The sequence below is a fragment of the Ostrea edulis genome, chromosome 6, assembly GCF_947568905.1.
Source record: "Ostrea edulis chromosome 6, xbOstEdul1.1, whole genome shotgun sequence".
Lineage (NCBI taxonomy): Eukaryota > Metazoa > Mollusca > Bivalvia > Ostreida > Ostreidae > Ostrea > Ostrea edulis.
In genome coordinates this window covers 58,853,343-58,869,819 of record NC_079169.1, presented here as the reverse complement: position 1 = coordinate 58,869,819, position 16,477 = coordinate 58,853,343, and the positions used below count along the sequence as shown (strand labels likewise).

General features: G+C 34.8%; 1 protein-coding gene across 1 annotated transcript; it reads left to right on the top strand.

The window, feature by feature from the left end:
• Positions 1–2,722: 2,722 nt before the first annotated feature.
• Positions 2,723–16,153, top strand: LOC125646931 (transcription factor E2F3-like). The gene is made up of 8 exons (XM_048873592.2): positions 2,723–3,940; positions 7,176–7,281; positions 7,890–7,990; positions 10,431–10,555; positions 10,749–10,822; positions 11,454–11,555; positions 11,682–11,969; positions 12,181–16,153. Exons 1-8 carry the CDS (start codon positions 3,689–3,691, stop codon positions 12,477–12,479), a joined length of 1,347 nt encoding a protein of 448 aa, XP_048729549.1. The 5' UTR covers positions 2,723–3,688; the 3' UTR covers positions 12,480–16,153.
• Positions 16,154–16,477: the final 324 nt, after the last annotated feature.

The window sequence follows — 16,477 nt, the reverse complement described above, 5'->3', positions numbered from 1 at the left end:
TTCATATTTCCATTGATCCAGAACTTTCAGTCGAAGAATAGAAACTTTTTTTTGGAGTGTGGGTGTTGTCTTCTTATTCATCATAATCTTTTGAAGTGCGTTTCTTTGCCTTTCTATTGTCAAATTACAATGCAAGAGGTTCAGGGACTATTGTAACGGAATTTTTCTCGATGCATTGTCATTTGAAGCTATTATTATTTAAAGCGCATCAATGAAAAATGGCGCGAAAAGCTTTAGGACAAAGTAACCTTGGTTCTATCAGCTTTGCGCGAAAATGTGTGCAGATAAAAAGAATTTCATTAGTTAAGCTGGCTTTCATAACGTGATAAAGGAAATACGCGAGGTTCGACTTATCGTGATTGTTGGGGCAGATGTTTTAAAAAAATATTTAGTCCTTGTTGACTTTAAATTTAGTTTCGTCCTTTTGGAGATTTTCAGTTAGAGATCATTTTTCCACTTCAGCAAAAAAAAGTTTTTGTGTGTGTTTGGTATTATACAATCTGCAAAACACCATGTTCAAGGTCATCAAATATAAAAACCATATGTGCGATATGATTATATGCATATGTTTTCTCTTTAAAATACATATGGCAGAGGACAAAGAGACCTCGCGCCATGAAGTGGGGCCTGTGACTGCTTAAGTGAAACCTCATGCCACTTCGTGGGGGTAGCACACTCAGACTGAAACTGCAGAGAGGGGACACGTGGGTAAAAACTCGTGGCGTGTATAAAATATCATTTTCACGCCGTGGTCATCATTTGGCAGGAAATTTAGGCAGAGCATTATCTACATACATATATGTAATACGTCTTTCACATCTAGTTATGAAGTAGAGATATAAACATACTTTGTAGGCCTACCCTAATTCTACATTAAATTCACGGCCCGGGGAAAACCGTCAAGGTAAATGCAAAGAATTTAAGATACAATTTCCAAGAAATTTCATAATTTTGTCTAAATATACATGTAGGTCGTGAGAAATCCCGGCGAAGTTTAAATATTTTCATATCTGCTCGTGACTGGTATTTAAATGAGTGGTTGTTACCTAGAGATTACATTTCTCAGTTCTAAATATTGCGATCGGTCAAGTACGACACTCGCGATTCAAATTAACATTCTTTACTACCCCGGGTAAAAAATATCGACCTCCAATGTTCCGTGATCCCTCCTTTGTATGCTATCATTAATTGATCGTGTTTTGTATGCAATTATAAGACCCCATGAATAATGTCTACAGTTTACTTTAGTTTTCGTTATGGGAAAATTGCAGATGGTGATTATATTGGTGCCAGCTTTACCGCCAAATACCTATAGTAATGTATACCTTGTTTGATGTGCTAAATGATTTCAAGGTCCGTGCTGAGAGAGCTTCTCTCATTTCTGGACAAACTTCTTTTGATATAATATTTTTGTCTTAATGGAGTTCTGGTGAGAAGCCGGTCTAGGATTTCACTCTAACGCAACATCAACAATCTCCAATACTTCACTTGAATCATAATTAATATACTTCTCTGATATTCAAGTCGCACGAGAGAGAGAGAGAGAGAGAGAGAGAGAGAGAGAAGGCAATCTGTTACATTTATTACATGCAACATATGGTTCTCTCTATAAAAATTCAATAAATACTAAATTCGCCATTTTTTTAAAACACATATTGCAAGGTGTTTCACTCTATATAATTCCAACACCTGTTGAATTCAACGAATCAAGTCACTGCCACTTGAGATAAGTGAGGGGTATAATTAAATGTTTACCTTTACCTTTGACGGTTTGTGAAGGAGATAAACATAGTCAACTTTCAGTAAACAAGTACATTTTGATTTATAATCTGACATTTTCCCATTCATTGCCAAAATAACAGCATACCTATTGGCACCTTGTTCATTTTCTTAACAACCCCTTTGTTGGGCCCCTGTTTGAATTTTTAAAGTTGAATCATGGAATAGTTTTATCATCTGGGGTTAAAAGGGGGGTAGTGGTACAGATCCTTTTCCCCCCCCAAAAAAAGATATGTGTAATTCAAATTAAGAAGCATTTTGCAGTGAAACAATGTACGTACCTAAGTAGGATCATCATTTATAAAACATTACTGAACGTAAATTATATAAATATCTTTTCAAATATATGAATTTGCAATAGCAAATATTTATTAGCAAATTATAATAGCAATATTTCCCTTGAATGTATATATATAGGAGCGGATCATACTGTAAGAAATATACTCAACACTTTGCAAAACATGTCTATCTTAGCTACATAGTGTAATCATAATGGCATTAATTGATGGTATAGTCATATATCTTCTGCAACCTTAATCTAGATTGATACATCGATCACATTCTCATCATATAAATAAATAAATAAATAAATATATATATATATATAGAATAGAATATGATTTATTTCCAAATTAGGGTCCTCTCGGGCATACAGCATACATGATTGTTAACATTTCAATGTGCAATGACGATAAAAAGAAAAACAAAACAAGAGTAAAATCTGCACTATTAGTATGAGCAATCATTCATACATGAGACGTTTGAACATGATAATACTTATTTGCATTATATGTAAGTACCACCGTGTATCCTAATGCAAAACAGTCAGAAATACACATAGGGAAAAAAAATAAATATATATATATATGATATTCAAACAATGGAAACATGGGACATCTACATGTAGATCAGTAGGTGTACCGCAATATGTATCCCCATGCCCATATCCTTATCGAAATTAAATATGACAAAATAGCAAGACATTGTCAACCGCTTATAAATGAAGAGACATACATGTTCAGAAATCAACCATCAATTTATGGACAGTGTCACGGAATTCGTAATATATGTATATATGCAGGCTGAGTACTTTTATCTGCTCTGCTCAACAGTTTGCATATAATTGGACTTCGTTACAGTATTCATGGTTTAAAAGAATAATTTAAAAAATATAACTTCACTAATAATATTAGTAATATTAGGAATGATTTAACAATTAATTAGCCTAGTTTGCATCCTTGATGATGTACACTGCTAGAGGACGCTATCACCAATCGTCTTTGTGGAATCAAATTAATCGACAAATCTGTTGTCGCATTGTTTAACTATAGTCACAGCTGTTCAACACGAATGAATGAAATGGGCCATGCCAGATGCATTGTGAAATTATACAACGAAAGGAAGTTCAAATACTCAATAACCTTCACTGCATATTTGCCTTTTTCTGTATAATTGCACCCAATATTATTTATAAAGATGTATGCAATATTCATATTTATCATTTAAAGATAAAATATTAAAATCAAGCTGTTTATATGTATGAAATATTTGCAATATGCACTCAACAGGGCCTCTTATTCGTGACGTCAAGTTGCGGGAAATTTGATTTCCCGCGCTTTATTTTGCTTTGTTTTGGTCTGAGGCTGGGAAACCCATTGATCCATTGAATCAGCCCAGCAAAATCTCGTGCCATCTACCACTCTAAGATCATTTCTGAAATGCTTTGGGGTGCAATCTTTAATCTTTGGACATTTGTCTTTTAATTCATGGACATATTTTCACTTCTTGTGTTTTAAGTTATTAAATAGATTCAACTGAACTTCCTTGAGGCGAGTCGGATTTGTGATCTGTCGGCCATTGACAAAGAAGTTGTTTTGGGAAACCTATTTCGAAGAAAATTAACACAAGTATGAAACGTGGCATCTTGACAACAAATAAAGGAATATGTACAGCAATCGTGAAACAAGAACCGTTTACAGACTATCCATCTTCGCCTCAGATTTTGAATTTGACCAGCATTTATCGGCAACCTCTTAGTGCAACAAAAGACCCGCAAGCACATTCCCAAAATACTATCACTGTGCAACAAGGGGGGTTAACCCCACATGGACCATGCTACAGCCCAGTTGCTGATGTTAAACAGCTTATTGGCAGACCACAGGTAAATGCGTGAATTAATAGCAGTTTAACTTAATTAGCAAAAAACAAATTCTGTGTCGCTGAGTGGGCGTTTACACTATTTTTGCAAGTCAGCATGTGCGCTTTGCAGACTATTTTATAATGATTTTATGAATTATATTAGAAATTGAAACATTTCTTGGTGACCCAGGTTACTTATGTCTAAAAGATAACGTCACGGTAACTAGTTGTCAGTCGGTACTTGTAGTCCTACACGTGACCAGTCTTCTTTTGTTTGTCGGCCAGGGAGCCGAATCGTGACTGCATTGCAGCAATACACAGTATATATGTAGTACATTGTAAAAAAATATATATATATTTTTACTTGGACGTTGTTTAAGAACACTGATCCAGACTGCAAAGCCCGAACTCGTTACTATAAATCACCCCATTAACAATACATTCACATATGATGTCTTTCTGCACAAGATTCAGATGTGGCATTTCCATATTTGAAAATCTTCACTGTAAGAAGATTGTGAATATAATATACACTGAGTGGCCAAAAGTATTGCAACAAACATGGCTGACGTCATCACAATGTAAATAACAGCTGCATGGAAAAAACCAACTTTCAATGAAATAAACATTATTTATTTACCATTTTTTTCTAGTATTTTGTTTGCAAAGTCTTTCTGAATAATAACTTGTCGTAGTCTTGAAGATATCGAAGCATGGAAGCTACGGATATATGTTTGAGAGAGGTCATCCCAAATTTTTGTCACTGCAGCCATTAGGTCATCCTGGTTTTTAATATCATCAAACTCACGGGACAGTTTGATTTTGATACAACGCCAGACATTTTCAATGACATTAAGGTCCGGGGACTGTGCAGGCCAGTTGAATTTTGGAATACCGTTTTCTTATTTTCAAGTACTGGTCTGTCTAGAGGAGTGGGGGTGGAATTATCGTCTTGGAAAATAAATTGCTGATTTCCAAAAATTTTGCTAACAACAGGCCATAAGTGATTATCCAGCAATTCAATATGTCTTGCTGAGTTTAGATTTCTATCAACAGGTACACGAACACCAATACCATAATAGGTAATACACCCCTAAAACATACAACTTACTCTCACGGGCGTTTTGCGTTAGTTCAGATGGTAAGGTTTCCTCTTCTCGGACGATTTTCTCCACAAACTTACAGAGTTATTTTGTCCAATGACTACCCGTGTTTCGTCTGAGAAAATAACTTTCTACCACTGTTCAGGTTTCCAATGTCTTTTCCTCGGCACCATAAAATTCGGCGTTGTTTGTTGACTTTAGCGATTGTAAGCGTTTTCTGAATGTTGCCCCTCCTGTATCCTTCCTGGTGTAACTTACGACGAACAGTTCTCATGGACACATTTGTACCTTCATTCCTATTAAAAGTTGATGTAATGTCTTGAAGAAATAGTCTTCTGTTAGTTTTCAGAAAGCGATAAAGTTTCCGATCACCCTTCTCATCTATCACTCGGGGCCTTCCTCTCCGGGGATCGTTTTTAACACTTTCTTTTTGTTGGAATGTTTTCAAAACTCGTCCAGCAGTGCTTCTATGGATTCCCAATGATTCACTAATTTTGTTGTCATTAAATCCCTTTGAATTTAGAATTACAATCCTTTCCTTTAGGTCCTTTGACAATTCTCTCTCATTCTTCGACATTGTTTTCATTCGATACCTTACCGGAAATCGTCTGCTACTTTGAATTACAAACGGTTCCCCATATAATTCGTACCCTAGTTAATTCGCATACCTGACATCACGACCCAAGCTTACTTTGTTACGCGTCAGCAATAAAAATAAAATTTGAAGCGAGTAAACTTGTGATGACGTCAGCCATGGTTGTTGCAATACTTTTGGCCACTCAGTGTATATTAAGAAATTCCGAACAGTGTGAACAGCTAAACCTTTTTTTGAAGTTGTGAGTTTTCAGTTTGAATGGAGCATTGATTTAGGAATGTTCTTGCACAAGTGCAGTGGGGATACATGTTTGTAAAGTCATTGATATTAAAAATTGTGAAGGCAGCTATGTAAAATTATGAAAATGCAACCTGAATACTTTGTGCAGAAAAAGTTGTGCAATAAATCAGAGTTTTTATAATGGGTGGATTTGTAATTTGTGTATTCCCAGGGAACTGTAGCAAGGCATTGTAATACTGACATCATCTGTTTTGAGCTTATTTGCCGTTTAAATTTTTCTCAGAAAATATCATTATTTGTTTGCAAAAGTATCACATTACCACAGCAAAGGACAATGTTAATGTGCACATTTGTAGTGATGAGTCATGCCATTGTACATGTTTATTTCATCCTGGGATCCTGTATACATGTACTATACATGAACTAGGGCTATACAGCATAAGGAAGGAAGAGGAGATACTTAAAACATGATTAGCTTTGATGATTTTTCCTTCCTTCTATGTTGTACATATAATAAACTTTTAAAACTAGTGATGCATACATGTAAATACACCAATTGCTATGTTAAATAATGACATTTCCATTTAGTAAGAATTCGTATGCATTGTCCAAAATCATGAGAGGGCGATCCATCTGTTGCACTGCTGTCTTCAACTAGACCTGTGTAGTTCTCTATTATCTCCCTTGTTATTGAGGATGGTAGTTTTTTTTATGACAGTATCTCCTAGCAAGCCACAGCAGGGGGTCGTTCACAGTGCTTTTCCCAGCCCCTTATCCATGTGAAATTTCCATTCCCTGTTGGGTAATTTCTTAGTCACACCCAGGGTGTCCCATTGTTTATTTACCTGAATGTTTATTATGGAGTATAATTACCACACACACTAGCTGTCCTTTGTTGACCTAAGGATTAACTGTGTGTGATAATCTATGGACCATGAATTTTACCTGGGAATAAATTTTGACAATTCATAATCTCTACCCATGAAGTAATTTGGCCAATTATCACACTTTTATAAAAGATGCAATGGGTAGAGAGGTAGCAAGTGAGAAGAATTCAAGATAACAAGGGAGAACTGCCAACCTGTGAGGAGATGTTACTGCTGAGCCGTGCTGAGTTTTCAATGTATAAAAAACAACCTACCACACTTTCAGGATGGTGGTATTGCTTGTGCCAATCCATGCTGTTGTAATTTCATTTTGCGTTGTGAAAGTGTTGCTCTTTGTTGAAACATGGCTTGGGACATCTTCATGGATGATATCAAACTTTATTGGTAGGTGAGGTAAACCTGTATAAATTAATGGTCTGTAATATTTTGTAGGCAAAAAGGAAATTGGAATTGGAACCCACTGTTATTAATGAAGGTTTCAAGACACCAGCTAAAACTTGCAAACGGAGACGAACAGTTTCTGGAGCCAGTCCCAAAGGTAAGACGCATGAATGTATACTCAAGATTTTATAAAATAAAATTGCCACTCTGTGTTTGCAAGTCAGTAGGAAATTCGTATGATACATGTGGCAGTCAATGTTTGATGGTCATTCAGTCAGATTAAAATCAAACATCTACCCTCTTTTTCTTTTTTATATTTTGATTGCTGCATGAAGTGATGAATGCAACAATAGATGAAAATAAAAAGAGACCTAGTGAGGTTAAATTTTAATCAGATTGACAGTCATTGGTTAGGTAATTCACTTGGTAGACCATCTGACTAAATATTCAGGGTGCTCAGTTTAAATCCCAGTCTGGTTAATTGCATTTAGTGCCATATACTAGCCCCTGGAAGGACAAGTGAGAGGCCTGTCTTGCTAGGTTAAGGTGCTAGATTGTGTGTTTAAGAGGACAGTTTTTGCAGGAGGGAGGAATGTGGGAGCAAGTCAAGTTCAGTACTCACTACTGGTTCAGGCTTAGTATAGAAAACTTGACTAAAGATTCCAACAGGAGGCCGAGTTCAAATCTGTTTGATCCAGTACATTTTACATGTTGATATTAATGAATTGCACAATTAAATTTAAAACAATTTTGATCATATTCCAGTGCCTAAGCTTGGTTCTCCGTCAGAAAAGACCAGATACGATACATCGCTGGGCCTCTTAACTAAAAAGTTTGTAGGACTATTGCAGAGTGCCACAGATGGGGTAAGTAACAATGTCTTCTGAATTGAGTATTCAAGTGGAAGACATACACATGGCAACTAACATCACATTGATTCAGCTTTAATGATGTAATTCCCAAAATTATAAACACTTGAACAGACTGCTTACAGACATGAATTCTGTTGCTCAGGGCATCATTAAAAATATTTTTGTTTGATGTACTCCGACCCACATTTTTCAAGGTGGGTCGGTAGGTAGGTTTTTTTTTTTGTGGAATGTCATGAAATTTTTCTTGTATTTTCTTTTAAAATAAGGAGAATTGTCTATTTTCCAAGGGACCCCCCCCCCCCCCCCCCCACCCACCCAAAATGAAAGTTTGAATTGCTGAAAAAAATGATCGGGTAGGATCAAATTTGAGGGGTCGGTTGGAGTACATCAAACAAATCCATTTTTATTTTTGGCCCCATCAAAAGATATGACCCACAGTCACAACAGCAGTCTTCATGAAAACATTTAAAACTTGCTGGCCAGTCGGACCAGTGAACTGTCTGAATTTACTGGCCCATAGTGAAATTTACTGGCCCCCCAAATTTTCATAGTACATGTTTATCACATACATTATGGAATGCATTGTAAAACTGTACAATTAATTTACTGAAACTATGCTTATTACTCATATTTATATCCACCCTAAGACATCGATTCCTTTCTGTCTATACCAGAAAAACAGCACCGTACACTGTATTTTCTCTCTCTCTCTCCACAAGCAACAACAAGACTACAAATTCACATATTTTTCACAAACGAGTGCACCTTAGGAAGTAGCTTTCTCTACCAACATCAAATGTAAACGATTGATTAATTATATAAACTATAGAAATTGCATAAAATCAGAGATGACTGCGATTGTCGAAGTTCTTTTTAATTGGGCAATGCAATAAAGCGGCAATTACTGCGATGCAGAACGCAGCCATTTTTGTTGTTTCAATAAGTTGTTTGTTGAATATTCATGTCATCAACGTACAAGTTATCTTGACAATAAATAGCACATAAAGTAAGTGTTTTGACAAGTAAAGAACGATAACTCTACTTGTAATTGTTTTATTTTGGTGGTAATTTAAGTAAATGAAACGTTTAGAATATCTAAATCAAACATTATATTTTAATGTAACTTACAAAACGTCTACAAGCCCATCGGACTTCCTGATTTTTTATTTTTACTGGCCCGACCCTAAAATTTACTGGCCTCGGTCTTCGGACCACTGAGTTTTCGTGAAGACTGCAACAGAGTCCACTTTAAACAATGGTATCAACATCACAAGTAAAAATGGGTAGTATCTTTACAAAACACATTTAAGTCCCTTTATTGTGAGTTCAAGCAGGGCTTTAGCTGTGTCAAACCTAAGAGTAAAGACATAGAAATCAGAAATGACTGCTCCCTCACCATTTAGCAGTGAGAGTTGTAGGTGTTTTGGATGAGACATCAAAAACTGAGGTCAGATGTCATGGCAGGCTTTAGGACAATAAAAAACTGCATTGCTATTGCAATAATTTGTGGCATTTCAGCTATAGCTGGTGTTTTCTTGATACTGAGTGAAAAATCCACGAACATTAAACAAGTACGTAAACAAAATAGTTTGTGTTGCTGAATGCACACTTTCAAATACATTTCTGCATATCTGATATATATTTTTTGGTGTTTTTTTTTTTTTACACATTTAATTCATTTTACATTTACTGTGCAACTGTTAACACCCCACCCCCCCTAAATCCTGAAGTTTCATGTAAACATGTATGAAACATGTTTGATATTGTGTTCAAGTATAGTTCTGATGAAAATCGCTTTTACTGTCTATTTGTTGACCAGTGCCTTACAACAAATAGTTTCATATCCAAATATTTGTCTAGCATCATTTTAGTGTTTCCTCTTGAATGCCATGAAAAACTATACCACCAGGTGCTGCTTTGTGTTTTCATTTTGATGTCATTATCATATGCAAGCCAATTTCTGAGCAAAGTATCATAAAAATGTATTTTTTGTAACCAATCAAAATTTTCTGCATGATTGTTCAGTGCTATGGTGAAGTATAGAATTTTTTTTTTTGAGTTTTCTTGCCATCCTTATAAAACGGCATCGTCATGGATAATTGTCTAGTCTAATGCGCAACTCACAGCTTTATTTCCGCATTATTGTATCGGTCAGATGTAATCAAATTAAACAAGTCGTGTTCTCTGCTTGATTTATTTGGGGAAAAGCATTCCTACCAAAGTTTGATGGTAATCTGACATCAGGAGAAAAAAATAATGTAATTTTTGAATCCATTATGTTGACCTCTCTTGATTTTTAGTGATAGACTGAGAGTGTATGATCAGAAAAGCAGAAAATTATTATAATTAGAAAAACTGTATTATCTAAATCTTTTTTCTCCGGCATTTTGTCTGTACAGTGACCATTGCATTTTGACATTTATTTTGTTCATAGGTTTTGGACTTGAACAAGGCAGCAGAGTATTTGGAAGTCCAGAAAAGAAGAATATATGACATTACAAATGTTTTAGAGGGAATCAACTTGATTGCCAAGAAGTCAAAGAATAACATTCAATGGAAGTAAGTGTACACATTCCAAATATTGTAAAGAATTTTCCATATTAGCTCGGAGTTTCTTCAGTTGCAAAGGTCAGCATCTCTTAATATTAAGGTACAATCCAAGTCACTTGGCAGAAAGAATGCATGATGCATTTCAGTTGAACTGAAAAAACTTTCCAAGATTGCAACGGGAAATGATTTTAATGTATTTCAGAGGATGCACTAATTCAATAGCTGCAAATCCAGATTGTCCCAGATTATCTACAGAAATATTGGGATTAAACACAGGTAATGATTAAATTTATGAGAATGGTATTGTTCATGTATATTTATTAGTGATTCATTTTGAAAGTGCTTTAATGGGTCTTTTGGACCCATGTACACAAAAAATGATCATACAAATGTGAAAACCAATATTATGAAGCAAGTCAACAATTTGGTGCATTTGGCACTACATGTAGTAAGATCCTTTGTGACCATCCAATGTTTGGTGTCACTCCTCCATCAGTTGTTTTTGTTGACAGTGTGACATGTTTTGGTGTGGCCCAATGGATGTAGCTATGGCTAATCTCTCTCACAAGATTGTAACTGAAGTCAATTTGAGCATGTTAATTCAGAAAAGTACAAAGTAGTTAGTTTATCCAGAATATGGTTGATTTTAACCATCTTTTTTGGTGGCAAGTGTTTAACCATGGCACGCTTGTGAAACCAACATGCACCAATATTTCAAAAAATACCACAATATTCATTGTCTGTTACAACCACAAAAAATTTCAACACACCATGGACTATTGGATTAAGATGGATGGAATGGATGCCTAAGTTTGGCTTTGTTTTATCGTCTGCAAGGTGGTGGAACTCCTGCTTGGAGAGTGTTTTTTGTGATCGTCTCTTCAGTACTTCACTGTCTGTTTTTCAGAATTAGGGGACTTGGAAGCAAAGGAGAACAATCTGGATCAGCTGATTGCAACATGTACCAAGCAACTAAAACAGATGACAGAAGATCCTGCAAATGCCAAATATCCTTTACAAGAGAAAAACTTGTATGATATCTTGTCAACTTTTAAGTTCCTAAGCCTGTTGTGCTAACTTAATGCTTGTAGAAATGTATGAAATCTTTTGGATATTCACCTTAACTTTGATACATTAGCTCATGTCACCTATCAGGATATTCGGAGTATAAGTTCCTTGGATGAACAGACTGTTATAGCAATAAAAGCTCCTCCTGAAACCAGGCTGGAAGTCCCAGATCCAGAAACCAATATTCAGATTTGGCTGAAGAGCACTAAAGGTCCGATTGAGGTCTACCTGTGCCCCGAGGACACTGAGGGAAATGGAGACACAAGCTCCTCCAGCTTGGGAAGCTTAAACAGCGAGGAAAGTCAGGAGAGTCTGTATGTTTCTGATGACTCGCTCTCCTGTGACAGTTTTAGATGTAAGTATGTGCAGGAGTAAAAGTGGGGGAGAAAACTTCTTGTGAAAATATGATTTTCAAACGTTTAACACTAAAAAATTATGTGAAATGACAACTTTGGTCTAATTAGATTTGATATAATGTAAAAAGAAAATAAAAAGGTTTAACAATGATTGTTACTTTATTTTGGACATGATTTTATAATTTAAAAAAAATCTTTCCCTCTTTTTAGCTGGAAAGAAAATCAAACAAGAACCAGATATAGGCATCAAAACAGAACCTGAGTCCCAGTCTAGTAATTCCAGCAGTAGAAGTTCATCTGTGGTCAAAAATGCCCTGCTGGAGGATCAGGACATATCCCCTGATGTCGATAAGAACATCCTCCCTCAGACTGAAGACCAGGAGCTTGACTCCCCCTTCATACACCTAGATGCCCCCCTTAGTATGGACGATTATATATTTAGCCTGGATGATGGGGAGGGCATATCAGATTTATTTGATGCCTATGATTTTGATATATCTGTGGTGTGAGGGGATGTTGATGGTTTCATGAAGACAGAAGTGAGCTTTTATTAAAGGTCACATAGTATCAAGGGAGGAAGACCGTTTACCAGACTACTGCTATGCATTGCAAGCTTGCATCATGTTGACTGAGTTTAAAGCTTTATATTTCAAGCTGTTCTTCAAAGAGGAAAAGAAAAAAAATAGTTCAGTACTGTATGTAAAAGCATACTGTACATTAATTTATTAGTAGAGACAAGAAAATGCAAGTATACACCTACAATGTTTTTAATACAGGTGTTTAATAGTGTAACTTGAGTCTTGATTTTTTTGTTAGGTATTTATTATCAAATTGATTAAAGCAAACTTATTTATTAGCTGTATGGTAGATGTTTTTGATGTAGTGTGAGTGAATTAATTGATTTTATTGATTAGACCCAAAAATGTGCATTCAGTTGATTGTCAGAATCTGTTAATAACTAGCACATGCTAACTATAACTAGTCTTTCATCTTTCGGATGCAACTAAAGGTGAACATTTGATTCAATACTACAGCACATCATCGAAAACTATCCAAGAATGAAAAATGTGTATTTAATTTAAATTATGTCATACTTGCATCATCCCAGATTCAGTTTCAAAAAGCTTAATTTCATGTGCAGGATAGTTTTACGATAGTTCCTCCCTCCCCCCTTTCCTTCTTGCATGATTGAAGATTATCAGGGTCACCGCATGTGTTCTTACATGTATATCAAGATATTTTTATACTACTGTATCTTTTACATGTGATATTTTTCAAAACAACAGTTATTTTATTTTGCGAGTGTATTCACTGCCAAATTTCATCTATCTTGTTTATAGCACTCTAAACTGAATACATGTGTTGATAAGTGTGAAAACAGATATGTGTATACTATTCTTTAGTTTCAGTAAATACCACTAATTCATGAAATTCCAATGAGAGGAAGTACAGAGTAAATTTTAGTGTGGTTTTTATATACATATTTGCTATGAACATGTTCTATTGCTTATTTTTTTCTTTATAAAGTATGTCCGAAGGTCAGATATTGTACAAATGGTGCACTGATAGTGTGTTTGATAGCAAGAATGAATATTCTGGGATTCCCCCCCCCCCCCCCCCCCCCCCCCCTGAAATTACCAATTGTGTTCATTAACCACCATATATTGTGTATTCAAACTAAACACCACATGTGTTCATTAAATTACCACTGGTCTTAAACAACATGCACAGTACTTGTAATCAAACAAAGCACCACATGTGTTCATTAAATTACCACTGGTCTTGAACAACATGCACAGTACTTGTAATCAAACAAAGCACTGCATGTGTTCATTAAATTACCACTGGTCTTAAACAACATGCACTGTACTTGTAATCAAACAAAGCACTACATGTGTTCATTAAATTCCCACTGGTCTAAAATGATATGCACTTTATTTGCAGGAAGAAATGAATATATTTTTGCAGTCTTTTTATATTTAAACATGGGTTTGAGAGTTGCAAAGTAGTACTATATTTTATGAGTTGGCAAATGTGTGCTTATTTATAAGGGTATGGTAAGAACATTCGTTGCATACAGGAGATTGGTAGCCATTTTAAAAAAGCTACTGAACAAATAATTGGTTTTGATATAGAGTATATGTTTACATCATGAAGACTTTAGTGCTAGCATGTACATAAATTTCCTACTTGTCTAATCTGGCAAGTTTATATACACAGTGTGAATGCTTTGATGTCATGTTCTAAGTATTGTACCAATGCATATGGCTTTAAGTAAAGGATATATATATTTTTTTAATATATGAGTGTATTTAATAAGTTATTGTCTGTCACTTTTTAGATTTCTGTTGTGTATTGCATGTGCAAAAGGTTACCTCTTAATTTAATCGTTTGCTTGATAAGTGTTACAGTAATTTTTAACAGCATGTCATTTTTTTAAAATCAAAAAATGGAAAAGATTTATTTTACAGTAGTTTTCGATAGACAATGTTTTGGTGAAAATTGATTCCCTTTGGCCACCATGCTGGTGGTTGACTTGCACAAACTACTTCATATGGCATAGCCAATTTCAACTCTTTATACTGACCATTGAGGGGTATAAAGCAATTAAAATTTCCACTAATTCACAATTTTCATAGTCATGATTTTATGCCAAATATTCTTGTTTCACAAGTTAAAATTTGATTTATTCAAAGAAAAAACCTCTGGACCGCCAACATGGATGCAAAGGGAAATAACTTTTGGTAAAGGGATGTCCTGAAAACTAGTGTATACTAACTGCAATTATTCAGATTTTAAAAAAACCCAACTACCAAAAAATGAAGAAACCCAGATGAAATGTCTTATCAAAAATGTCATTAAATCTTATCAACTTGAATGGAAAGTGAACATCAAATCGTTTCGTTATGGCAACAACGGCCAAATGTTGCTATCAGATTTATGGGCACCAGATTTCAGTAGATGTATATTACTAGTCATGTAGGCTTTTTGATTCATGTGCAATTGAAATTATAAAGAAATGATTATATAAGAAATGTTATGGAAAAATTTATAATTTATAGAGATTGATTTATTTCTTTCTTTATAGCAGTATTCTCTGTTCTTATTGATTAATGTTGTCTTGTAGTTGCTTCTTCTTTTTTTCTTCTTCAAGAAATTCATAATGTAAAAAAGTTGAGGAAATGTAATACATGTATATTTTTATATTAATGTATTGAAGTGTGTGTGGCTTCATCCTTATTTAAAACAATTACGTAAACCCAATCGTATCAAAGTATATCAGCATTGCACATATTGAGAATCAAATCATAGTATGTGTATACAACCCATTGTTTTATGTAAAAGTGATTGAATTAAATGACTTTAAAAAGCTTTGAATAAGGGTTGCCAATAGGGACATTTTAAAAAGTTTTTGCATATGGATGATGGTACATACTGTAGAAAGAAATGGGCTTGATCATCAACCTTGTCTTTATAAATGGCATTCATTTACTAGTGTAGATAACATTATTCATTCATTTAAAGATGCAAATGTGCAGGGACCAACGTGCCTATTTGGTATTTTTTCTCTTGTTACCTGATTTACTGTTGAAGTTATTTGTTGAATTTCTTATCATGTTAGTACCATTTTCGTTTCTTTTCTCACTGCAGTAGAGTGCCTGTTATTTGTATGCATTTGGTCACATATTTCCATTAGAAATTACACCCAGAAAGGTTAAGCAAGCTGTCCATTAGTTTTACCGAATCCAAAAAATACCTTCAGGTATTTCGTTTTGTGCATGTTAGTAATATTAGTTTAGCATGCGTGTTGTAGTTTAAGATTAATAATTGTAATCAAGTGAACGTATGGAATTTCAATATTACTAAAGGTAAATGATATGTACTTGCTGTCTTAATATGCTAAGAACATTAATTCGATTGTTAAAGAATGGATTTGAATTCACATTTAAATGAACTTGATAGCTCGTGAAAAATGTAATGTCCTCATCTATATGTATACTTGAATTGTTATCTATTTACATAAATCAGATTTAACAATCACTGACTTGAGGGGAGGGTGCTGCGTTGGCTGTGTTTTTGATGTGTGGTTTTTCTTATTGACGGGTTATACATTATACTTCTGTACAAACAGAACTGTTGTGATGTGAAGTGCATTAATAAACTTGAAAATCTACGATAGAAAGTGTTTTGTGTTCCTTGAAGAAGGTTAGAATTGGCACTGAGCACATATACACGTGCTACATGTAATTGTGTGGATCAAACCACGCCTAAAATTTGCCATCCTGGTTGTGAGTGGACAAGATTACATGGAGACCCATAGTGTTTATCAATTAAGGTGACTCCCTACACCTTGAAAAAGTTTATATCGGCACGCAATAATTTAACCATGTATTTTAAAAGTACACGTCAAGAAATAAGCAATTTTAGAGAGAAACACCCACCCACCTTCACATGATTTTCTGAAATTTATTTCGATGAATAACTAAAGACAATATCGGATTTGCGG